This window comes from Octopus bimaculoides, chromosome 27 (genome assembly GCF_046866305.1).
Source record: "Octopus bimaculoides isolate indiv1 chromosome 27, ASM4686630v1, whole genome shotgun sequence".
NCBI lineage: Eukaryota > Metazoa > Mollusca > Cephalopoda > Octopoda > Octopodidae > Octopus > Octopus bimaculoides.
This window is the reverse complement of record NC_142954.1, coordinates 22,752,351-22,778,612: the sequence shown is the minus strand read 5'-3', so window position 1 is coordinate 22,778,612 and position 26,262 is coordinate 22,752,351. Positions and strand designations below refer to the sequence as shown.

The window sequence follows — 26,262 nt, the reverse complement described above, 5'->3', positions numbered from 1 at the left end:
CACCAGCATCAGTTGTCAAACGATGGTGGGGTAACAAAAACAGATGCACAAACATACACACACACACACTAAGTTACAGGGACGTAAACACACCAGCATTGGTTGTCAAGCAATGGGGGTGGGGAGACAAACACAGACACACAAACATACACACACACACACACACACATATATATATATACAACGGGCTTCTTTAAGTTTCCGTCTACCAAATCCACTCACAAGGCTTTGGTCAGCCCGAGGCTATAATACAAGACACTTGCCCAAGGTGCCATGCAGTGGGACTGAACCCGGAACCATGTAATTGGGAAGCAACCTACTTACCACACAGCCACTTCTGCGTCTGTATATATATTTATATATAGATATATATATGTACTTATATTACTATATATATATATATATATCTCTTTTACTCTTTTACTTGTTTCAGTCTTTTGACTGTGGCCATGCTTGAGCACCGCCTTTTAGTCGAGCAAATCGACCCCAGGACTTATTCTTTAGAAGCCTAGTACTTATTCTATCGATCTCTTTTGTCGAACCGCTAAGTTACGGGGACATAAACACACCAGCATCGGTTGTCAAGCGATGTTGGGGGGACAAACACACACATACAAACATACACACACACATACATATATATATATATATATACATATATACGACGGGCTTCTTTCAGTTTCCGTCTACCAAATCCACTCACAAGGCTTTGGTCGGCCCGAGGCTATAGTAGAAGACACTTGCCCAAGATGCCGCGCAGTGGGACTGAACCCAGGACCATGTGGTTGGTAAGCTAGCTACTTACCACACAGCCACTCCTACGCCTATAAATATATATATATATATATATATATATATATATACACACCTATACACATGCATAAATGAATATATATGCACATATACACATCCATACGTAGATGTACACACACATGTATACTAACACTCAGTCCTACACATGTGCACACATGTGCACACATGTGCACACCCAAGCGCACAAGTAAAGTTTGGTGAGTTTGGTTAAGTTCATATGCTATGGTGAGAAGAGATAACTGACATTTCAGAACTGACCCATTGCTTGGGAGGCAGAGAGGAAGAAAGGTATGGGGAGGAGGGGGGAGAAAGGGAGGGGGGGGCAGAGAGTGGGAAGGAGAGAAAGGGCAAGCGTGAGAGGAGGGCAAGGGAAGAAAGAAAGAATGGGAGAGAAAGCCTGACAGAGGGGAAGTGAGGGTGTTCAGCCAGTGTTTAAGGTAACACTGAGAATACATGATTGAGATTGGGGCGGGGGGGGGATAACCATGTGAAGAGGCTGCGGATGCTGTCTTTTAAATATTACATCACTGGCAACAGTGCAAGTGGATATAAGAGTAGAGCCGTGTGGATGGGAGTGGAAGATACCCAGCGGTGCAGTCTGCATAAAACCAAAACAGCAAAGTCGTTATCAACAAATTGGATGTGAATACATGCATGCATGTGGCCATGGTGAGGAGGCTTATACATTAGGCCAGATTTGTCTGGCAGTACAAGTAAAGATTACACTTCACCGAAGAGAATGAATAAAACTGAAACATGTCTGGAGTTGTCCCACCCTGGTACTAAAATCAGACTCCCTTGCTTTCATTGTACACATTCTACTTGGGGAGTGGGGGCAGATGGAATTCTTTGAGGCAAATTTTCTACAGCTGGATACCTTTCCTGTCACCAACCCTCACCTGTTTCCAGTAAAGGTTGTATTTTCCCATGGCCAGACATGTATTCATGGAAGATTAGAAAAAAATGGCACTGCTCACATGAGAGTAATACTCATTTACAAATATTATGCCACACTGTAAAGTGGTTGGCATTTGGAAGGGCATCCAGCTGTAAAAACCTTGCCAAAACTGACCTTGCTTGTGCCACGTAAAAAGCACTCAGTCCATTCTGCTGGGTGGTTGGTGTTAGGAAGGGCATCCAGCTGTAAAAACCATGCCAAAAACAGACACAGAAGTCTGGTGCAGGCTTCTGCCTGGGTGGCTCCTGTCAAACCATCCAACCCCATGCCATTATGGAAGGCGGACATTAAACAATGATGATGATGTCGAGACAAAGAGAAACATACAAACACAACCACAACAGGCTTCTTTACAGTTTCTGTCTACGAAATCCACTCACAAGGCTTTGGTCAGCCTGGGGTTATAGGGGGAAAAACACTTGCCCAAAATGCTATGCAACAGGACAGAACCTGAAACCATGTGGCTGGGAAACAGTCATCTAAACCGAACAGCCAATCCTGCACCTATTCACACCAGCACGTGGTGCGGAAAATGTGGGAAAAAATTGTGAATTCTTGCATGAAGACCATTAACAGACAGGAAGCCAAATCTCTCAAGTGATTGGAATCAGTTACAGAGTTTGTCTGGAGATTCTCTGGGAAATCTGAATAAGCCTTGCTTTCCCGTAAAGTTTTTCACAAGGAACAAAATGGAAATTGTTTCAAATCTTCTCTATATTCACTCGGTCTATACCCCTGTGAATTTACCATCTTTCTCCAAAAGGAAACCAAAGAGGCACCACTTCGGCACAACCAGAATTGCCAGTGATATTAGATAACCTTTGGGAAGAGGGCTTTCTAGTGCTTTTAAGGAGTGGAAGACACTTTAGGGATCGGTACTTATTCTCCAAAGGGGATTATTTCAAAAAGGATGGCGCCTGAATATAAATATTACATTATCATACATTACTGTGTATATTTTATTTGTTACAATCATTAGATTGTGGCCATGCTGGAGCACTGCCTCTTAGTCAAACAAATCAACCCCAGGACTTATTCTTTATAAGCCCAGTACTTATTCTATCAGTTTTCTTTTGCTGAACCACTAAGTTACAGCGACATAGACACACCAACATTGGTTGTCACGCGTTGGTGGGGGTGGGGGCAAACAGACACGCAAATATACACATATACATTATGTATATACAATGAGCTTCTTTCAGTTTCTGTCTACCAAATCCACTCACAAGGCATTGGTCGGCCTACGGTTATAGTAGAAGACACTTGCCCAAGGTGCCATGCAGTGGGACTGAATATATATATATATATATATATATATATATATATATATATATATATATCTGTATGTATAGACACACAGACAAACAGACAGACAGACAGATGTGTGTGTGTGATACAATGGACTTCCTTCAGTTTCTATCTACCAAATTCACTTGCCCAAGGTGCCACACAGTGGCACTGAACCCGGAACCATGTGGTTTGGAAGCAAACTGCTTACCACACAGCCACACCTGTCACTAATAATTATTTCTCATACACATGAGTGCATAGATCACAAGATCAATGGCATATTTCATTCACTTTGATATACCTGAAAGTCCCGTAATATTGAACAAATTGTGAATCATCTCAAAACACAAAACAAAAAAAGAATAAGACAACTTGTTAATTTGGGAAGTTGTTATGAAAGCTAAGTGGTGCAGGCTCTGTAAGAGGGGCCACAGTAGCCCCGTTTCCATTGAAGAGCTTTCATCAGTGCATGGGACCAACATTGAGACTCTCTGCGCCACAAAATATTACAAGTTGTAAGAGCGAATGGGTGAAAAAGGAAAAATGTTCTGAAGTCAAAGATAATTATGTCATGAAAACAAAAGGACTTGCACATTATGTGTGTGTGTGTGTGTGTGTGCACGTGTGTGTACACATTCATACAATACATATCTATATACATATACACACACATACATATAGACCCACACATATATACACACACTCAGACACCATATCAATCCATACATGCATACACACATTAGATAACTTTGCTAACATATCTGAAGCTAACTATCCCAGAACGGCTGCTGCAATGCCTCCCCTCCTCCACCCTCACACATCCTCTCTCTCTCTCTCTCCCTCTCCCTCCCTCCCATAATCCATATAGCTTAAACAGGCAGTGCAACAGTCCAATGAGGACAGACTTTGAGGAAGAGGAGAGGTGGGCGAGGAATATAGGAAGATGAACAGAGAGATGATGAATAAAGCATGAATACACACGCGCACGCATACATGCATGCATACACATACACACTTGGTGCTGGGGAGGGGGGAAGGCGGCGGAGAGATTGGTGGGAGAGGTGAGGTTGGTGATGGAAGATGGTGGGAGGGTAGAGGTTAGAGATGATGGTGGTGGGGAGGAAGGTGGTGGTGGTGGTGGTAGCGGGGTAAGGGGGATTAAAAAAAAGGAGGCTGGTGAATAAAGGATGAGATAAAAACAATGAGAAAGAGAAAAATAGAGAGAATGGTTGATGAATTATGAAGCAAGGAGGAGGAGGATGGGAGGGGGGGCGAAAAACAACAAGCAAACAAAAGGAAAAAAAAAAACTGGCGAATAAAAGGAACGAATTAAAAGGAACAAACGAGAGAGAGAGAGAAGGAATGAATGCAGCCACAAATTGACTGAAAGAAAACCAAACAATAAAATGAACGAAAGGAAAGAATGAAATATAAAAAAAAATTAGGGAAACAAATACTATAAGTGGCGAATGAAAGGGGGGGGAAGGAATGAGGGGAAAGATGAAAGAATATATTGTAGACATCCTGGGGTGTTGACAATGTCATATAGAAGATGCTCTGTTAAACTCCCTCGCTAAAGTACCATCCTGGGGCACATGTAAGCTACTTGTCTAACCTGTCCTCCTTGAGGAAAGTACCATCCTGGGACACATGTAAGCTACTTGTCTAACCTCTATTTCCCTTGAGTAAAGTACCATCCTGGGGCACATGTAAGCTACTTGTCTAACCTCTATTTCCCTTGAGTAAAGTACCATCCTGGGACACATGTAAGCTACTTGGCTAACCTCTATTTCCCTTGAGTAAAGTACCATCCTGGGACACATGTAAGCTACTTGTCTAACCTCTATTCTCTTTGAGTAAAGTACCATCCTGGGACATATGTAAGCTACTTGTCCAACCTGCCCTCCATGAATAAAGTACCATCCTGGGACACATGTAAGCTATTTGTCAAACCTCCGTCCACCATGAGTAAAGTACCACCCTCATTAGCACACCAGGCAAATTGCTTAACGACATTCCATCTGTCTTTACATTCAGCTTCTCATCTAACCTCCATCCTCCACAACTAAAGTACCATCTTGGGGCACATATCAAACCTCCACGCTCCATGTAAGCATGTCGAGCCTATGTCCTCCATGACTCTGGGCACATGTCAGCTACTCATCTAACTTCCATCCTCCATGACAAATACCATCCGGGTACACTGCCAATACCACATGTAAGCTATTTGCCTAAACTTAACTAGAAGTAAGTGTTGGCTACAGAAAGAGCATCCAGCCAGAGAAATCTGCTCCAGAGAATTCAGTGTGGTTCACGCAAGCATGGAAAAGTGGATGTTAAAACAGCCAGGTATTATATCATAAAACTATAGAAATCAGAAGGTATGAGGTGAAAACAGATCTGATAGCCAATTCTTTGTGAGAGTGCTTATTGTGAGTTTTGCTTCAGTTTTTGTAAATCACTCATTCTCATTTAATTGTATATATTTTAATTGTTTATTCGTCTCATTCGATCCCCCTGACCCCTAATGTTTGTTTTGTCTGTCCTTGTATCGTCCCCTCTTTTTCTCAACCTCGTGGTTAATGAAGAAATTGACTTTTTAAAGTATAAGAGTAACAATAGAAATTTTAAAAGAGGAGAAAAAAAAAATCCTGTGCTTATTTCTGTTGTCATGGTATCCAAAAGCTGAGATAAATCTCCCCTGCATGAAGATACTAATCTCTCCCATGGAAGGTTTCCAGATGATCTCATGATATCTATTTCTCCACCAAACTGTACTTCTGTGGGGGCAAATAAATTTTTCTTTCCAGAAATTCAACGATATTTATGTTTATTTTATTAATTACATCTTATTTGTATATTTATTTATAACATTATTTATTATTACTTATTATCATAATTATTATCATTAACGCAGTGAAGACAATTAGCTGACAGACTCGTTAGCACACCAGGCAAATTGCTTAGCAGCATTCCGTCTGTCCTTACATTCTGAGTTCAAATTCCGCCGAGGTTGACTTTGCCTTTCGTCCTTTCGGGGTCGATAAAATAAGTACCAGTTGAGTATTGGGATCGATGTACTCAACTTATCCCCTCCCCTAAAATTTCAGGCCTTGTGCCTATAGTAGAAAGGATTATTATTATTATTCATTTCGTCCATCATGTACAAGTATATATATATATATATATATATTCATCTTTATTTTACATATTTCAATGTTAGAAAAATTGAAGGAAGTCTCTGACAATTCTGAGGCATTGAACTTACTTTGTGTGTGACTTTTGACCCACACTCTGTGTGTGTGTGTGTGTGTGTGTGTGCGCACAGATAAACGTATGTACATGTGTATGCATGTGCACACATGCCCTTGTCGTGACCTCATGGTTGCAAACAAGTGACACCATCATTCACGCAATGAAAGCAAGTGAGGGTAAGCAACAGAAAAGGCATCCAGCTGCAGAAAAGAACTTGCCCCAACCAAAGTTCCATCTGTCCAGTGCAAGCATAGAAAAGTGGGTGTCGAACGAAGATAGTGCGGATGAAGACTAAACTAAGCAATACATCATCCAGTACCTTATTCACTTAGTCACTCCTGTACCTGTAAAGCTAACCATGGCTTCTACAAATAAACATGTGAGCCAGTATCGGGGGAGTGGCCATCTTATACAATAGTACCCGTCACCCTGCAGACAACTTGAATATAACTGCAGAAAGAAAGAGAAAAAATCTCATGTCACACCTAGCTTAGAGCCCAGGTTAGTCATGATTGAATAGACATCATTATCATCATCATCGTTTAACGTCCGCTTTCCATGCTAGCATGGGTTGGACGATTTGATTGAGGACTGGTGAAACCGGATGGCAACACCAGGCTCCAGTCTGATTTGGCAGAGTTTCTACAGCTGGATGCCCTTCCTAACGCCAACCACTCAGAGAGTGTAGTGGGTGCTTTTACGTGTCACCCGCACGAAAACGGCCACGCTCGAAATGGTGTCTTTTATGTGCCACCCGCACAAGAGCCAGTCCAGGGGCACTGGCAATGATCTCGCTCGAAAACCCTACAAAGGCCAGTCAGGCGGTACTGGCAACGGTCACGCTCAAGATGGTGGGAAACAGAATATATACATAAGGTGGCCCAAAAGCAGGTTTGCAGTTATCACGTAGGCACTTGAAATTTCTTCTAAAACATTTTATTACATTTAAATTTCTGTCTTACAAACTGAGAAGAGAGCTCGACAAAATTAACTAAATTAATATAGGCACAGGTGTGGTCGTGTGGTAAGTAGCTTGCTTACCATCCACATGGTTCCGGGTTCATTTCCACTGCATGGCACCTTGGGCAAGAGTCTTCTTCTATAGCCTCGAGCCGACCAAAGCCTTGTGAGTGGATTTGGTAGACGGAAACTGAAAGAAGCCCGCCGTGTGTATGTGTAGTGTGTGTGTTTGTGTGTCTGTGTTTGTCCCCCCAACATCGCTTGACAACCAATTATGGTTTGATAAATAGATACATAGATGTGTGAGTATGTATGTATGGGTGAGTGTGGGCACCTGTGGGCACAAATGTAGGTGTGAGGTGAGTAACTGAATATGTGTGTGCGTGTGTGTGCATGCATACCCAGTATACACGACACTCGACAGTAACACAGCAGATATCACTACATACCAACATACGATCCGTATATACTAGCTGAACCTTTTAGGAAACACACACACACACGTGTATGTTACTAATGGTGTCAGGTGCATGAAAAGAAAACTCAGTTTTTAAAAAACTAAATAAAAACCAGATTAATTGCAAGCTATCTTTATACTTATCAAGGAAACGTTGGTGGGTGGGGGCGAACGCACAGGTAGAACAGTGCTTTACTTAAATCATACAAATTTTAATATCTGATTAATTGAAAGTTTCCGACAGTCCATGCTGCTTTTAGGTTGGGATGGTCATCACGGAATGTATGTGACTACTACGAAATGGCTTCCGTAGGTCAATCAAGAGACTCTCTTGCTGACAGAGTAAATATTTAACTAGACACTGGCGGAAAACGTTTATAAACATCATGCATGATCCAGAATATAGCTCAACTGTATATTAACCACACGGCTGTGTAGTAAAGCAACTGGTTTTGCAGAAGCAGCAGCAAATACATGGTTTCAGGGTTCAATCCCACTGCGTGGCACATTGAGGAAGTGCTTTCTGCTATAGCTCTAAGCCAACCAAAATCTTGTGAGACAGTTTGGCAAATGGAAACCGTGTGGAAGTACCCATCACACGCACACACACATAATATGTGTATATATAAATAAGGTGGTGCTGAAAGTTCCTGGCTTTAAGAGTGTCGCAAAAGGCCTGGTTGGAGGCCCAGTCTTCCAAGTTCTTTTACAGAGCTTAGGAAAACCGAAGGGCCGCTGCAATAAGTGTGTGAACCTGAGAAGGGAATATGTTGAACAAAATCATAATTAACTGACCCTCCTGTATTTTCTTTTACCTAAACCCAGGAATTTTTCTGTATATATAGACTTGAGTGTGTGTGTGTGTGTGTGTGAGAGAGAAAGTGTGTCTTTGTGTTTGTAACTCCCACCTGAAAACTGCACTGATTTGCTTATGGCCCCATAACTTAGTTTGGCAAAAGAGCCTCGGGCCGACCAAAGCCTTGTGAGTGGATTTGGTAGACGGAAACTGAATGAAGCCTGTTTATTTGTACGTTTGTTTGTGTATGTGTCTGTCCCCCCACCATCACTTGACAACCAATGCTGGTGTATTTACGTCCCTGTAACTTAGCAGTTCGGCAAACGGGTCCGATAGAAATAGTACTAGGCTTACAAAGAATAAGTCCTGGGATTGATTTGCTCGACTAAAGGCGGTGCTTCAGCATGGCCGCAGCCAAAGGACTGAAACAAGTAAAAGAATATATATATATATATATATATATATATATATAAGAGGCAGTCATAGCTGTGGTTAATATATATGATGATGATGATGATGGTGATGATAAAAGAAAATCCAAGAGCATCTGGAATAGAATGTTTCAACAATGAACTATCCAACAATATCACTTCACATAGCAGATCAAAAGGGAACAAGGAGGAGGAATGATATGACGGTGGGGGGAGGCACAGCAGAAATTGCAGAAGGATGTTAACGAAAGAAAAGGACATGTAACCTTTTAAAAAACACATATATGTATATATACATATATATATATATAATAAAACTACTGGTCCTACCCTCAGCTTCCCACCCCTTCCCGGGTCCTCCACTCCCACCCAGCTGGTTAGAAAAAAATTCCAAAAAACAAAATAGCAATAGGCGGTGGTAGGGAGGTTCTTTTTCACTGAAACCATAGTAACATTTGTCTGTAAAAATGTTCACCCCCGCCCTCGTGCTAGATAGAAAATACTGGCTGGTTAGCTTCCTCTCTCTCTCTCTCTCTAAATCCTCATCATCATCAGCAGCACCAGCATCATTATTATCTGGCATACTTCTCTGCCGATCACCCCCTCCAACCTCCTCTTTCTTTCTTTATTTTCTTCTTCCTCTCCCGTCCCACCCACCTGGCATTTCTATCTAAGAGATAGATATCTCTTACTCTATCTGTCTCTTTTTTTCTACCTCGTTTCCACAAGCCATGTGATTATTAGACGTAGGTACATGTGAGGCAGCGAGCGGTATCCCATTTGTGAAGACGAAGGAACACACACACACACACAGACATGCATACATACATGTAAGCACACAGACACACACTCGCAAATACATACATACACATACGCGCATATGCGTGCATACACACACACACACACCACACCCAACGGTAATGCTGTTAAAAACTTTACTGGTGCTCACACTACTACTTCAACTCGCGCTGCTATTTCTGCTCCTACTACTAATACAACTACCACCACCACCACCACCACCGCCGCCAATGCCGCCGGAGACCCCGCTTTTATCAACATAATTACATTCATACTAAAGCCGCCGTTTCTACCCTGGCGGGACTAGAGTGGGTGTGGTCTCGGCACGGGCAGCGCAGGCGCACTTCGTGTGCGCACTTAGCGCTCAACTACAGTGCGCATGCACACGGGCGCTCGGATTGTAAGTGCTTGGAGCCAGAAATAGTAACCCGTTCTCCCTCAATCCATATCACCCTTTATTTTGTTTATTTTTTATTTGATGCATTGGGTAACTGCATTCCAGGTCATGTTACCCAATTCTTGGAAAAATGAGACCTTTTGTATTATATTTTATTTACTTGGTTAAGTCATTAGTCTTGGGGTTATATGGTGGGGCACTGCCATGAATGGTAAGTATTCGTTGAGTTCTGGTACTTATTCTATAGGTCTCTACCGAACCGAGAAGTTACGAGGACGTAAACAAACCAACACCGGTTAGGTGGTGGACACACACACACATATATATATATATATGGTAAGTTTAATCTACAAATAAAAGTATTCTTTATCCACCAATGCTGTGCTGAAGCACTTATTCTCATTGTTGGAGGCTTACGTGTGTGTGTGCATAAATATATATACATATATACACGAGCGTAGCTAGGGTGTATGCCGCCCCCAGGACCCCACAGAAAACATCGCCTACAGCAGACCCAAAAGTGGTGTTCATTTCAAAGTACCGCCCTCCCCTAGGTACGATAGTGTCTCTCTCTCTCTCTCTCTCTATCTCTATCTCTCTCTCTCTCTCTCTCTCTCTATCTCTCTCTCTATCTCTCTCTCTCTCTCTATATATATATATATATATATATATATATATATATATGTGTGTGTGTGTGTGTGTATATATACACGACGGGTTTCGTTCAGTTTCCGTCTATCAAATCTACTCAAGGTTTTGTTATAGCAGAAAAACTTCCCCAAAATGCCACGCAGTGAGACTGAACCAGGAACCATGTGCTTTGGAAGTAAACTTCTTACCACACAGTCATTTCTGGAATGCATGTGCGTACGCGCGCAAATGTGCCCCATATTGCTACAAACACACAAAAAATAGGAACCCTCTGTACCCTCCCGCTAGAGACAGAAGGAACAGCAAAACAAGCGGATGGAGGACTTATTCTCGCTAGCTCCAAGTAATACCACAACCACATAGGAACTCGATCGGTGAGGCTCTTAATCTTAGCGGTCGTGGTTTCGACGCGAGCGATACTACAGTAATGGCGGTTTTTCCTAGCACGGTCACAAACCTCTGGCTGAAACCGATAATAGAACAATGGAATGCAGTCGACGGATGTACTCAAAAGAGGGGGGGGGGTTAATAAAATAAAAAAACGAGGCTGAATCGTGACATAGCAGCCCCCAAGTAGCAAGAAAGAAAGAAACGGGCAAACAAAAAAAGCGCGGGCGTAGTTGTGTAGGAAGAAGCACTTGCTTCACAACCCTGTCCCACAGCACGGCGTCTTCTACGCTATAAGGCCCCGGGGCCGACCAAAGCCTTGCGTGTGGATTTGGTAGAAGCATGTGCGTTTGGATGGACTGACAGACAGACAGATAGATAGATGTATATCTCAATGTGTTCGTGTTTGTACCCATCACCGCTTGAGGTTGATTTGTTCAACTAAAGTTTAACCACTAAACCCTTTCTGGCCGCAGCAAAAAGGACAAATATAAACTAAAATTGTGTATGTGTGTGTATACAGTTTCTACATACTGGTTCAGTAACTGTTCTTCGTAGTTTAAGTCAATCACATCAATACCAGTGATTTATTATTATTATTATTAATATTTCTGTCCGATACTTATAAATTGATTAAAATTAAATTTTATCCCGAAGTTATGTAATTTAAACAACACCGTTTACGCTTTTTAAAGTGACACCGGTTTTTCACGAGGCGGGTACTGAAAAAAGTTCCTGGTTAAAGAAAATACAGGAAGATCGGTTAATTATGATTTTAAGCAATATATTCCGCTAGCAGATTATTGCAGCAGTTCTTCGGTTTTTCTAAGCCCTGTAAAAGAACTCAGAGAGTTGGACCTCCAGACATTTTGCAAGTACCCCCTCGTGTGTGTATGCGTGTATAAAATATATATATATATATATATATATATATATATATATGTATGTATGTATTCCTGTAAAATATAATTGGAAATTTTCTAGCGCGCAAGCAAATTATAATTTCTTTAAAAGTATGGTTTTAAACGTATCAGAGAGAAGTCCTAGCAACAACAAAAAAATGAGGGTGTCTTCGCCTCCGCTTTCAGTTATTTTTCAGTTTCAACTTTTTTGAAATCTAAGATTAGGAATCTTTAAAAAAAATTCGAAATTCTATTTTTCATTTTTTTTGGCCCAGCATCTGAAGATCTTTTCTCACCACATTGTCCCTTGCCTACCCCTTCCATTTGTTACTTCTACAATTAGAATCTATATATATGCATATATGAAGGATATCCAGCCATAGAAACCAAGCCAAATCAGACTGGAGCCTGGTGTGGTTCTCCAGCTTACCAGTCCTAGTTAAACTGTCTAACCCATACCAGCATAGAAAACAGATGCTAAATGATGATGATGATGATTATTATATATATATATATATATATATATATATATATATATATATATATATATATATATATATAGGCTAGTAGTACTTGTTGCGCTAGACTTCCTTCGTAAGTCCAGTGATAATAGAGAAAGAGGCAATGGAGGACAGGTAGAGGATGCAACTGGAAGTTTTTAGCTTGACCCTGCACACACAGGCAACCATAGGGTGGTGCTTGCTTTCTACAGTCCTGCACTGTGTCACTGGGCCCTGCTGAAGCCCCCTTTGTTGAAGTAACGAGAGAGTCCATTAATCTGTTGACGCACGGTTCATCTGCTACAATTAGTTATCACAAAAACGTTGTTAAACTTGCTGGTTCAGAATTACCAGAATCCCATCTTCATCAGCTCTTGTGAATCACTGTCACCTCAGCTCTCCTCTAGTTTCGGCATGACATCTTTGAATTGTCCATCTTCCATACTAGCATGGGCTGATGAGTTTGAAGACCACATCATGCTCTATTGTCTGCTTTGGCATGTTTACTATGGTTGGATGCCCTTCCTAATGCCAACCACTTTACAGGGTGTGCTGGGTGAGGTCACCAAATAATCTGCAAGACATGACCCCTCAACTGACTTGTATTGATAGATAGGTGTTTGTGGAACCAGCACTAGTGAGGTCACCATGCAGCTTGCAAGATTGAGACTGTCATGAACTGAGGGAGGCAGTTTTTATGGTAGGGGATGAGGGGGTTAAAGTATGAAACAAGGGGCCAGAACAGAAAAGATTTCTTGCTGTAGAACAGCAATATAGCTGCTGGCATGAAAGATGAGAGGGTGAGAATGGCCGGAGTGAAAGGGGAGAGAGAAATAAAATGGCAGTGATGAGGTGTCAGGGGGGGAGGACCCTCAAGATGAGTAATAGTGAGTGGGAATCGGGATTGCAAAAGTGAATAGGGAGAGATAGAGATGGGGAAGAGTGAAGGGGTGAACATAAAGAAAGAAGATCAAATGTTGAGGAATGACAAATAAACAAGACAGGGGGTCCGTGGACAGCAAATACTTTTTATGGGCAATTTGATTTTATATATGTTTTTTAATCGAAATCTTTTAATTGACAATGAACCTATTTGTTAAATACTGTTAAATAAATGTAAAAATATGTTATTTTAAGCAAATATTTATGTATAAATTTCATAAGCGTTTATAAGGGGGTCCCTAAGGTAAAGTCTGAAATATAAAGGGGTCCGCAAGTCAAAAAGTTTGAAAACCCCTGCACTAGAAGGAAGGTACGGATGAGTAGGTGTTGACTGTAAAGCATTGATTCTCAGCCATTTTTTACCTGTAGACCCCTTTGATTACTATTTTATTCTCTTGGACCCTCCACAGCTCTCTGAGGTCTTAGAAATTCTCTTCTATTTTTATAATTAAATACTATTTGCATTTGGATTTTTTTTTAATGTTAAAATATTTGGAACATTGCAGAATTGTAACCAATTTATTGCACAGGCGTGGCTGTGTGGTAAGATGGTTTTGCTTCCCAACCACATGGTTCCAGGTTCAGTCCCACTGCGTGGCACCTTGGGCAAGTGTATTCGACTCTAGCCTCGGGCCGACCAAAGCCTTGTGAATGGATATGGTAGGCGGAAACTGAAAGAAGGCTATTGTATGTGTGTGTGTGTCTGGTGTATTTAGGTCTCCATAACTTAGCAGTTCGGGAAAATGGACCAATAGAATAAGTACTAGGCTTACAAAGAATAAGTCCTAGGGTCGATTTGTTTGACTAAAGGCGGTGCTCCAGCGTGGCTGCAGTCAAATGACTGAAACAAGTAAAAGAATATATTTTAACAAGTAACTAAATCTTGTATGGACCCTGCTGGGACCATATGCACCTTGGTTGAGAATCCCTGCTGCATAGATTTGGTAGAGTTGAGGGGTGGATGTTGCGAATGGCAGACAGGGGCAGGAGGTAAGGGAGAAAAGGTAACGGCTGAGGGAGAGAAAGAGGTGAAAAGCAGCAGAACAGAGTAATGGTGACAGAGCAGACAGGGGAAGAACAAGAGAAGAGAGAGAGAGAGAGAGACGATATGTGGGTGGGGAGAAAGGAAGGGTGTCAGGGGAGTGGCAGACAGTGCATCAGAAGAATGAGAGATGTATGGTGGTGTTGGTGGTGGAGGAGAGATAATTTGGTGGCAGAGAAGGGAGTTCAATCTGAGTGGAAGAAGACAGTATTAAGAAGGAGGGGTGGATATCAGGGTTAAGATAACTGGTATCAGAGGAAAAGATGATAAACTATGCAGTACTCTTCCCGTTTAATTACAGTAGCAGAAGACTGCAGTTAAGGAGCTGATGGAAGGGTCGGTGAGAGAGAGATGGAGGTAGGGGATGGCTTGAGGAAGAAATTGGGAGAGGGACCCGGTTGTGCATATATCATCATCATTTAATCTACGCTGGCCTGGGTTGGACAGTTTGACAGGATCCGAGAAGCCACAGGCCTACGTCAAGCACATATGTCAGTGGGGTCACCAAATCACTTGCAAGACAATAGAGAAAGAAAAGGCTCACTCGACTGAGTGGGCAGATGTACTTGAATGAGGGCAAGGTAGCTTTATGCCAAATATTCGGAAGCTGAAGTGTGTTAGAGGGACATATACACATTGTACCTCTAGAATCTCACTTTCAGGAAGGTTTTCTCAAGAACTGCATAATGCCAGGTATCCTAGGTCTCTGTCTTCTTCTCCAAGAGGTTTAAGGCCTTGAGGTCAGCCTTTACTACTTTATCGCATGTATTCCTAGACCTCTCTCTTCCACAAACTCCATCCCCACACTAAGTGATTGACCTACCAATGAGAAATAAATTCGACTTAGCGGTTCAACCAGTGCTGTAGAGTCAAAACAAAAAACTTCGACTCCTGTACTATTGGCACCTCTGATTCTGGTTCCGACTCCTCTTTATGTAATTAAATGATTGTGGTCTACATATCTCATAAAGCATATGAATACGCCTGTATTTGAGTAGGCCTATAGGTTATAATTGGTTTATATTAAAGAATAAAGACATTGTGAGTCGGAATTGGTATAGTTTTACCGACTCCAGCTACCCCTTAATTGTTTCCGACTCTGACTCCACAGTCCTGGTTTCAACAAAAGAAACCAACTTAAGTGCCAGACTTAAAAAAAACAAAAAAAGCACCGAGGGGGCAATGTTGTCTGGCTAAATCATTCAAGGCTCTGCCCTAGCATGAAAATGTACTCCATAGTTCATAACCCTGTGACCTGTATTGATTCTAACCGCAACAGCTCTAACTTTGTATGCACACCACAAAAATTCCTGCAACTACCTCAGCCTCTGCTTCATTGTCAACTGTTTTCAAGTCGTCCTTCCGTGACTCACTGGGGATTTGGGCTTTGATTGAAAATATTTTCAAAATATCTGAGGGATGTATGTGAGTATGCGTGAATGAATCTATGTCTGTGCATACGTACACAAGGAAAAGAAGTTTTCTATGAGAAGAATAGAGTATCATCCTCCTTAAGGGTTTTGTGTGTGTGTGTGTGTGAGAGAGAGGTGGGAAGTGAAACTGAATACATGTTTGTGCATACAAACACAAGGAAAAGATGTAATCTCTTCTGTTACCATACATTTCTCATTCTCCTCAGGTTCTAGGCCTACCCCCATCCCCACCATGCACACACGCATACACTTCTGCAACCTACTCAATTGCATACTTGTCTCCTCTCCTCTTTCTCTCTGTCTCTCTCGTACTTCTCCTGTCTACTCTACCATCATTTCCATTCTGCTGCTCGCCCTGTAATTCCTCCCCTCCGTTCACACCCCACCACCTCAGGGGCATCATTGATCATTTACTACTCACTACATCCACCCTTTCAACCCTGCCCAATCTTAACAGCTGTCACCTCCCTCCCCTCCATCATTCTCCAATTCTCCTTTCCCCCTCCCACCCACTACTCACATACCTGGTCCCCCCCGTCCCACTTGTATTCACCTTGTGCTTTGAAGGGACACCCAGACACCTCATTACCACTAGTGTTATCTCTTTTCAGCTCCACCCAATCACACCCACTTCCCCTCTTCAAAAATGTTCCTTGCCATGTAACTTCCCAGAAGCCTGTTCTACTCTGGCCCCCTTCTCTCATAATTTAACCCCTCATCTCCAAGTATAAAGTTGTCTCCTCAGGGTTTGCAGTCTTGCATGCTGCATGGCAACCTCACTAGTGTTAAGTGACAGGAAAAAAAAAAAAATCACCCAGAACATGCTGTAAAATGGTTAATACCAGGATGAGCATCTAGCCATGGAAACCATCAAGCACAATGCAGTCTTTGGCCCATCAGATTCTATCAAGCTGTCCAATCCATACCTGCATGGAACATGGACAATAAAAATTATGATGATGCTTCAGTAATACAAGGTTTACTATTCATGCTCAAGGTTATATATGTGTGTGTGTATGTAACTTAAGTCTGTACTATTCAATGCTTCATAGTCATACTAAGCATGCATCCATTTCTGCCTCACCACTTAGATCAACAGCATCCGATCGATTAGACATGCTTTTACGTCTCTCAAACTTCAAATAAAACAGACATACGTAAAAAAACTGTTAATACTAATATCAAATGCTCAAGACATGAACCCTCTTTTGTATGTACGCCTATCACACACACACATATATAATATATACATATATTTTTTTATCTTTCTGTCTGCCCCACCACCACCACCATTAGATGTGAGAAGCCATGCAGATCCCCCTGCAGGAACCTGCTCTGTCCCCACTTTTCATAGTGATTCCCTCATCCCCTAACATGAAGCTGGCCTTCTGCCTACTCCAGGGCTTGTAATCCTGCAAAAGGCACGGCCACCTCAGTAGTGCAGGTGCCACATAAAACATGCTCAATCCACATTGTAAAGTAGTTGGCATGAAGAAGGACATCCTGCCATAAAATAAAAACCATACCAAAGCAGATACTGGAGCTCAATACAGTCCTTGGACACTTCAAATCCTCCAACCCATGCCAGCATGGAACATGGACATTAAATGACAATATATAGGGGATAGTGTGCTGGACTTCTAATCTAGAGACCATGGCTTCGTATCCTACCAGGGATGACTCATTTTATAAGCACAGGTGTGACTGTGTGGTAAGAAGCTTGCTTCTCAACCACATGGTCCCAGGTTCAGTTCCACCGCGTAGCACCTTCTACTATAGCCTCAGGCCGACCAAAGCCTTGTCAGTGGATTTGGTAGACAGAAACTAAAAGAAGCCTCTTGTGTGTATATGTGTGTGTGTATATATATATATATATATATATATATATATATATATATATATATATATATTATAGGCACAGGCATGACTGTGGTAAGAAGCTTGCTTCCCTACCTCATGGTTTCAGGTTCAGTCCCACTGCATGGTACCTTGGGCAAGTGTCTTCAACTATAGCGTCAGGCAACCAAAGCTTTGTGAGCGGATTTGTTAGACAGAAACTGAAAGAAGCCCATCGTGCATATATATCTGTGTGTCTGGGTTTGTCCCACTGCCATCACTGGACAACCGATGTTGGTGTGTTTACGTCCCCGTAACTTAACGGTTTTATAAGAGACAGGTAATAAAATCCCCAAGAACCCCTGATCTGACCCCTCGGCATGGTGCATCGCGGAAAGGTAAAAGACCTAAATCATTTGAACGCATCACCAACTCCTTTGCACACATATCACCAGATGTGCTATTACGAGTTCACAATGAATGGGGGTAAACATATTGCAATGTGTACTCAAAACAATGGTAACCATATAGAGCCTGCTAAATAATTTTTATAAAAACTGTTCTTATAAAAAAAGATACATTGTTCCAATGTATGGTGACTTTTTAATCACCCTGCATATATGTATGTGTGTGTATATATATATATATATATATATATATATATATATACATACACAATGCAAGAGAGTTAGGGGTTGAGGATTCAACCCACTAAGAGATAGATACTATCCAATATACTACTGGGGGTATGTCATGCATCTGTATATTATGGTTTTTGTCATTTTAGTTACAAAATAAATTAATTCAATGGAATACACTGTCTTCAAGTCGATGGATACCGCATATTCTCCTCCATTTTCTTATTGCTATATACATACATACATACATACACATACATACTCTGATATATACATATCCACATTTTTAGGTGGGGGGGGGGGCTCCATTGGTCATAAATGACCATGGGACTGCACCTAGAAAGTTCCCCTCCCAGGCACAAGTCCGGCCAAGGTTGTTTCTGGAAGACCAGCAGTCACCCACGCATAAAAGCCTCCCTCCCCACCCACCCTCAAAGGGGCCGATACAGCTTGGCACCGATGACGTTGAATCTCATTTCCACAGCTGAGCGGAACTGGGGCAACGTGACACAAACACACACACATAATACAACAAAGTACTTGTAATGCTACACGTGTTTTTACATCAAGGGTGAATGACTGAGGAGTAAGGCGGGCGGGCTTAACAACTTACTTTAACATAGAGGAGACAACAAAAGAGCCTCTATGAGGTCGCTCAACCTGCCGGAAACAGCAGCCAACCTTCATCGACTTACACTCTAAAAAGGACCGACATTTGATAGCCCTTATAGCCTGACGTACACTGCTCCAAGTAGTATAGTCAGAATGGGTAATGGCCGCAATGCCTGTGATCACAGATCTCCCTCCGGTGAGAACAGATCCGACATACAAAGAAAGCTTCGCGACACGTGATTAACTGCATGTGTGTGCACATGCCTGGATGCACACACACACACAGACACGCGCGCGCGGACATAAAAGTAGACAGACAGACAGGCAGATTTGTGCACGATGATATTACGAAGTTCCAACTCCCACCCCCGATAAGATTTCTTCTCAATTATTATCTGTGTAACTTTATCTCTGTTCTGTTCGCTCACGTTGGGCCGACTACATTTTTCTTTTTTTATAAAATTCCCGCACCTACAATTCGAAATTAGTAAGCCAGTATCCGCCAAAGATATTTAAAAGCAGGTAATGCTGAGCCTCCACGCGGTCACTCCACCTGCTAGAAATAGCAGTTGAATCTCCTTGAACTCCAATATCATCCCACGGTATTTAAAAGATACACGACACCCGAGGCAGAAATTGCGAGAGAGCCTTTGATATTCCGAAGCAACGAAGGCTGACCTGGGACTAGACTAGCCTCCACGCTACCTCTCGCTCGACCCAGCAGAAAAAGCAACCAAATCTCAGTTGAATCACACCATACGGTCAAAGGCTAGAACAAACCTCTACGAAGTCGCTCGGAATGGTAGAAATAGCAATCAGATCGTCGATTCTCGAAACACAGTCTTCAGAACAAGAAGGCATTCGATCAAGTAGACTTTGCGATATAATAAATGTTTGAAATAAAGCCGAGATGGTCACGTCTAGAACACTTTCGATCACCACCGTAAATCTCCCTTATCAGGTTCGACTAGGGTTATATAACAACAACGACAAGTAGATGATCTCACACGCATACGCACGTGTGTATATATATACTGATTCATAGCACATCGTGTGAGCAAGTGTGCGTGTGCGCGCGCATAGAAAATAAAATTGTATATAATTAAAAAGGTCGTAAGTAACTAGCAGTGCTTGCAAGACAAACAGCGTTGCTTTCTACATGGTAGTTCCAACTGTTAGAAATAACAGTCAAATCTCCCTCAAAATCACACGTTGAGTAATGTAGTACATAATTTATACACACGTACATATATAATATATCGAATAATGTAGTACTTGATGCCAAGCCTGCTAGAAACAACAGCTAAACCCCTTCCCACGATCAAAAAAATCACAGACGGGATATTCGTAGCTGGAACGCCTTTCGTTATAGATTTCCTGGGTGAAATTTGGAGTGGGGGACTAAGGTTAAATACAAGAGTGAGTCAACGCAGGAAATGGCAACTAATTCTCCCTCAAAATCACATGTTGGATAATATAGTACTTGATATATATATATATATATATATTTATATATATATATATATATATATAGTCTTGAAAACAGACGTTATGGTCATGGCTAGAACGCCTTTGAGTTTAGATTTCCAGGAGCAGTAGTGACCTGTTTGGACTTACAATAACAGAGTGAGTCAACGAGGGAACATGCTAGAAATAGCAGCTAAGTCTCCCTCAAAATCACACGTTGGATACTGTAACACTCGAGATATACACCCTTGAAAATAGACGAGATAGTCATAAATGGAGCGCTTTTGATTGTAGATTTCCTAGATCCCTGCTGACTTATGGGATAACAATGACAGCGAGAGCGAAGGAGGGAGCCTGCTGGAAATAGCAGCCAAATCATCAAGAATCATGTGTACTGCAGTATATATATATATATATATACTGTCTTGAAAACACAACATGGTCATGATTGGGACGCCTTTAATTCTAAATTTCCTGCATCAATGCTGACATGGAGTGAGATAGGGGTCGACTGACAGTAACAGAGTGAGTCAACGAGGGAACCTATTAGAAATAGCGGCCAAATTTCCCTCAAAATCACCCTCTATCTTAAAAGATAATACAAGAACACAATAGCCCGGAACATAAGATGCCTAGTAAAAAAACAAATGAGAAACAAGGTTCTCCCGACTAAGATGTTAGATCATCGGTCTAGGGGATTGGAGTTAACCTAGGGTTAAACAAAACAACAGGATACTCCTAATTGTTATAATCGCCATTGCTACTGTTGTTACTAGTAGAAACACGTGAATGATTCAAACTACCGAACAGCCAGAATTACGTGAGAAGTAGCAGCCAAATATCCCTCAAATCATTGAGAGAGAAAGAAGGGGTTTCATAAAAAATAGACATTAAGCTATGTAGCCAGTCCTAAAATTACCGGATAGTAAGTAAGTGATAGAATGGTCTTGATCCATCCACCAGTCGTGACCGATCCAACGACCAACAGCAGTAGAGAGAAATAGTAGTTCAACCTCCCTAAAATCGCAAAGAGAAAGGGCGAAAGAAAAAAGGGGTATTAGATAATGTACATTATGTAGTTTAGTCCTAGAATGACCTGTCAGTTACTGGTGGAATGGATTTGGTCAGAGGCCCTTGCTCGATCCTGGCTGACTTTGGGGGATATAGCAATTAGTAACAGATCCAGCTACTACTACCACTACTACTACTGCAACACTACGAAAGGTTGCTTCACACCTCTTTGTATCTGTCTGTTTCTGTCTTCTTTCTCTCTCGTCAGTGTGGGTGGATACAAAGTCAAGAAACGTTTTTTTTTTTTGTTGCACGGTCATTCTGACGTCTTGATGTTATCTGACTACAATAGGAGTCATTATAGGAAGAGAAAAAAAATCGAAAACAGATACACCATATATATATATATATATATATATATATATATATAATTATATGTATTTATTTTATCCTAATAAATAATAATTCGGATAGAATAAATGGGTTAATAGAAACCAAGGTAGCAAAGATCACAAAATAACTGTGGTGTAATTCCTGTTAGTGAGGCAAAGATGGTTCCCATACATTCCCTGAGGAGAAGTTTACATTTTTAACATCGACGATTCCTATGGATCGCATAAATTGTAATTCTTCGAAACATATGTCGGAATAAAGTATGCAGTTATAACATGCGTTTACTCCATTCCTTAAATTTTTATATATATATATATAAACATGTATAGTGTGAGTGTACGTATGTACCGGTTCTTCGACAAATACTGATCGATAAAATAGGAACCAGGTTCAAAGAAGCACTGGGTCGATGTGAAGAGTTTAGAATTCAGTGCCCCAATATGGCCGGTGTCTTTCTTGCATGTGAGACTAGAGAGAAAGAGGGATGTAATATAGAAGTCAGTAAGCAATACAAAGAAATACAGACAAGACGAGGGAGAAATTAATACAGAAGTAACGTGCAAATAAATACTTGTAGTGGCCATAGTTACTGCTCAGAATTTTGCCAATATCCACCACATAAACGATCGTGGGAAAGGTTAATGTAGCTTCACCCCATGTTAGTCCTGAAACAAGTCTATGATCAAAAGCGTTCCAATCATGCCCGTTCCCACATTTTAATTAAAACAGTAGGACGTGTAGATAGATATGCATGGTGAGCATGCGAGACAAGACTTATGTAAGCTAGATGGATTGCATTAAAGCAAAAGTGTATGTATGTATGTATGAAGAGAGAGAGAAAGAGAGAGATCTTGCTTGGTCCCAGGTCAACCTTGATCCAGGAGTAGACAAATGAACAAAGACGTTCTAGACGTGACCATCTAACCTTTATATTTCAGCTATCGTTTATCTAATGTGTCCGTCGTTTCGTTCAAAACAGATTTGGAGCGGGGATGGATAGGCTGCGGTTTCTAGCAGTTTGAGCTAACGTATAGAAGTTTCCCCCTTGTTCGGCTTGAATCCAATAACTATATTTTCTTGAAGGTGCCGATAAATTTTACGGTAACAACAGTAAGGATCTAAAAGGGAAATTGGTCCTCAGTGCAACCCTGACATAAATATGTCCTAACGCATGAGACTTTGGTCTGGAAACGAGCCACAAGAAAAATGTGCTTAGCGGCTTTTGTTCCGAGTTCAAATTCCGCCAAGGTCGACTCTGCCTTTCATCCTTTCGATGTCGATAAAATAAATACCAGTTGAGTACTGGGGGATCGATGTAATTGACAAGGTCCCCGCTCTTCTAAAATTTCAGGCTTTGTGTCTATAGTAGAAAGAATTATTATTATTATTATTATTATTATTAAGCAGCAAAAGAAACTACTAAAGATGAGGCGACGATGGAATAGGTTTACCAAACAGAGACCGAATTCTTAAGACTTCAGGAACGATCGTGTTAACGTGTGTGTGTGTGTGTTTTCTTGTGAAAATATACGACTAAAATATGTGTTTATAAAGATATATTATTTTTAATAATAAAGATATATTCTTTTAATAAATGTACTCTTTGTAGATGAACGTGTTTATAAATATTTAATTAGAAAGATTGTAAATTTTGTATTTAATATTTATACACATACGTGGGAGTGGATACAGAGAATAATTAGCGATGTGTAGAAGACACAGAGGCAATTATGACTAGTCACGTTCTATATACATGCATACATACCACATATGCTACACGGACACACACGAATATATATATACACACATATGTATATATATATATAAATACACCCACAGAGATACCATTTACACACGCAATCACGCATATACACACATCCCCCTACACACACATACCATTCGCACACGCAATCACGCATATACATACACACACATGTACATATATATATAGAGAGAGAGAGAGAGGGGGAGAGACAGACACACACATGCAATATAAAGACCAGTCTGCTTTTAAAATATCACGTAAGATGTTTGGTGGGTGGGGGCACAGAATAAGTAAATGAAACAATTAAAATATTAAACCCTTCTCAAAAGCGTCTTGAGAATGCTTGTCATTCGCCCTTTTTCACACAAGCAGCCAATTGTGTACGCTTAATATACGCACAAACATTCATTTATATTCGTGTGTAGATACATATACATGCGCACATATATATATAGATATATATGTAGGCATGATGGTAATTAAGTGTGAATGTATGTAGAGATATGTTATGGAATATGTGGGTTTTTTTACTGAGATAGAAAGAAGGAGGACGAAATTGGGTGTTACAGTGCGGTTTTACGATATCTTGTGAGGATTTTTAGGCCTTCACCGTAGACTTCAACACCACCATCGTCACTAAACAAGGGCGTTAGCGATATATATATGTATATATATATATGTGTGTAGGTAAAAATCTGTTGAAGAGGTGGCTTAAGTAAGCATGTATGTAGATAGATGTATATAACCTTTTCTGCTAATAGGCATAAGGCCTGGAAATATGAGATGGGAGGGAGAGGATCAGCCGATTTTTATAATTAACCATTAAACGAATGTGAGTGAGATAGATACACACAGACACACACACATATATATATATATATATACACACATATATACAAAGATACATAAACACAGATGTATGCATGTATATATATATATATATATATATATATATATATATATGTAGAGAGAGAGAGAAACAGAGAGAAGTTGGATAATATATATTTTTTACGATTCAACCATGCGATTGCGATCATACTGGAGCACCACAGTGAAAAACACATCAGGAGTGAAATAGATAGATAGATAGATCGACAGATAGATAGATAGATACTCAGACATATATATACACACACACACAAGCTCGGCTCTCTATATACCTATGCTTATTACACACACACCTATATATACATACCTTTCTTTATATAGACACACACCTCTACATACATACAAAAGCAGAGGTCAGTTTAGACAGACACAGAGATAAATAACAAAATCAAATATATTATGTTTTGTCATCGTCATTGTAGGATTTTTCTTTTTTTCACACACAAAGAACACAAAACCAGAAATAAGAAATTCCTTACCGTTCGAAAAGTATTCTAGTAAGACATAATGCCAACGCTAACACTGGTACCCAGAGAAGATCCTCTGTTTGGGGTTTGTACATCCCTTGCTTTTTGTTCAGATAGTCCTGCCATGTCAGGTGCCTGGGTAACCAGAACCACTCATTCCAAAATTTACTACGAATGGTGTGCCACCACGAAGTGGCTTCGACGGTCTCCATATCGACAAATAAACTGTGGGAGGGAGGCGCCGGAACAACAACGGAAATAGATTAACTCTGTGCGCGCGCGCGCGTGATGTGCTTGTGTGTGTACGTGTGTACGTGAGTGATGTGCTTGTGTGTGTGTGGATATATATATATGTGAGTTTGTGTGTGTGGCGATCTTTCTATAAAGATAACAGAATTAAACGATAAATATAAATAATTTTAGACGAACAAACATGTCTATATACATATATATATATATATATGAGTGTGCGCGTGTGTATAAAATTTATAAATCTATATGCGTGTCTGTCTATATATGCAAATTTAGACAGAAATATGTGTGTGTGTGTATCTATCTATCTATATATATATATATATATAGATATAGATATATGTGTTTGTGTGTATTTATGTGTGTGTGTATGTATATATATATATATATATATATATGTGTGTGTGTGTGTGTGTGTGTGTGTATATATATATATATATATATGTGTGTGTGTGTGTGTATATATATATATATATGTGTGTGTGTGTCTAATAAACGAGTAGACGAGAAAACAGCGATACTGAAGTAGGTTTTATTTCACAGAAGAGTTCTCGCCCTCCTCCTCTCACTTTCCGAACTCTGATGTTTATGGATCTGTGCAAGGGAAGATAACTCCGAGGGTTTTTTTTTTCTTTTCGTAATCGCTTATAAAATGCCGACACACGCACGTATACACCTCTTATATACAGACATATACGCGCACATAGAGATACATATCGACACATACAGCAGTACAGACACACACACACACATATAGACATGTAATACACGCATATACGAAATGACATATAGGCATGTAAGTACGTACGGACACAGATATTAACACCAATAGACATAGACAGACATGCATACATACACATAAGTACACACACGTACAAACAAGAAAAGGTTCGATCCCAGACATTGGCACCAAATGTGTCA

General features: G+C 40.7%; 1 protein-coding gene across 1 annotated transcript in view; it reads right to left on the bottom strand.

Annotated features, from left to right (window-relative positions):
- Positions 1-25,404, bottom strand: part of LOC106882761 (ceramide synthase 5) — an 87,359-nt gene extending 61,955 nt beyond the window's left edge. The window contains exon 1 of the mRNA XM_014933540.3: positions 25,102-25,404. Within this exon, the coding sequence (XP_014789026.1) occupies positions 25,102-25,301 (200 nt within the window). The 5' untranslated portion in view covers positions 25,302-25,404. The remainder of the gene's footprint in view (positions 1-25,101) is intronic.
- Between the last annotated feature and the right edge of the window lie 858 nt (positions 25,405-26,262).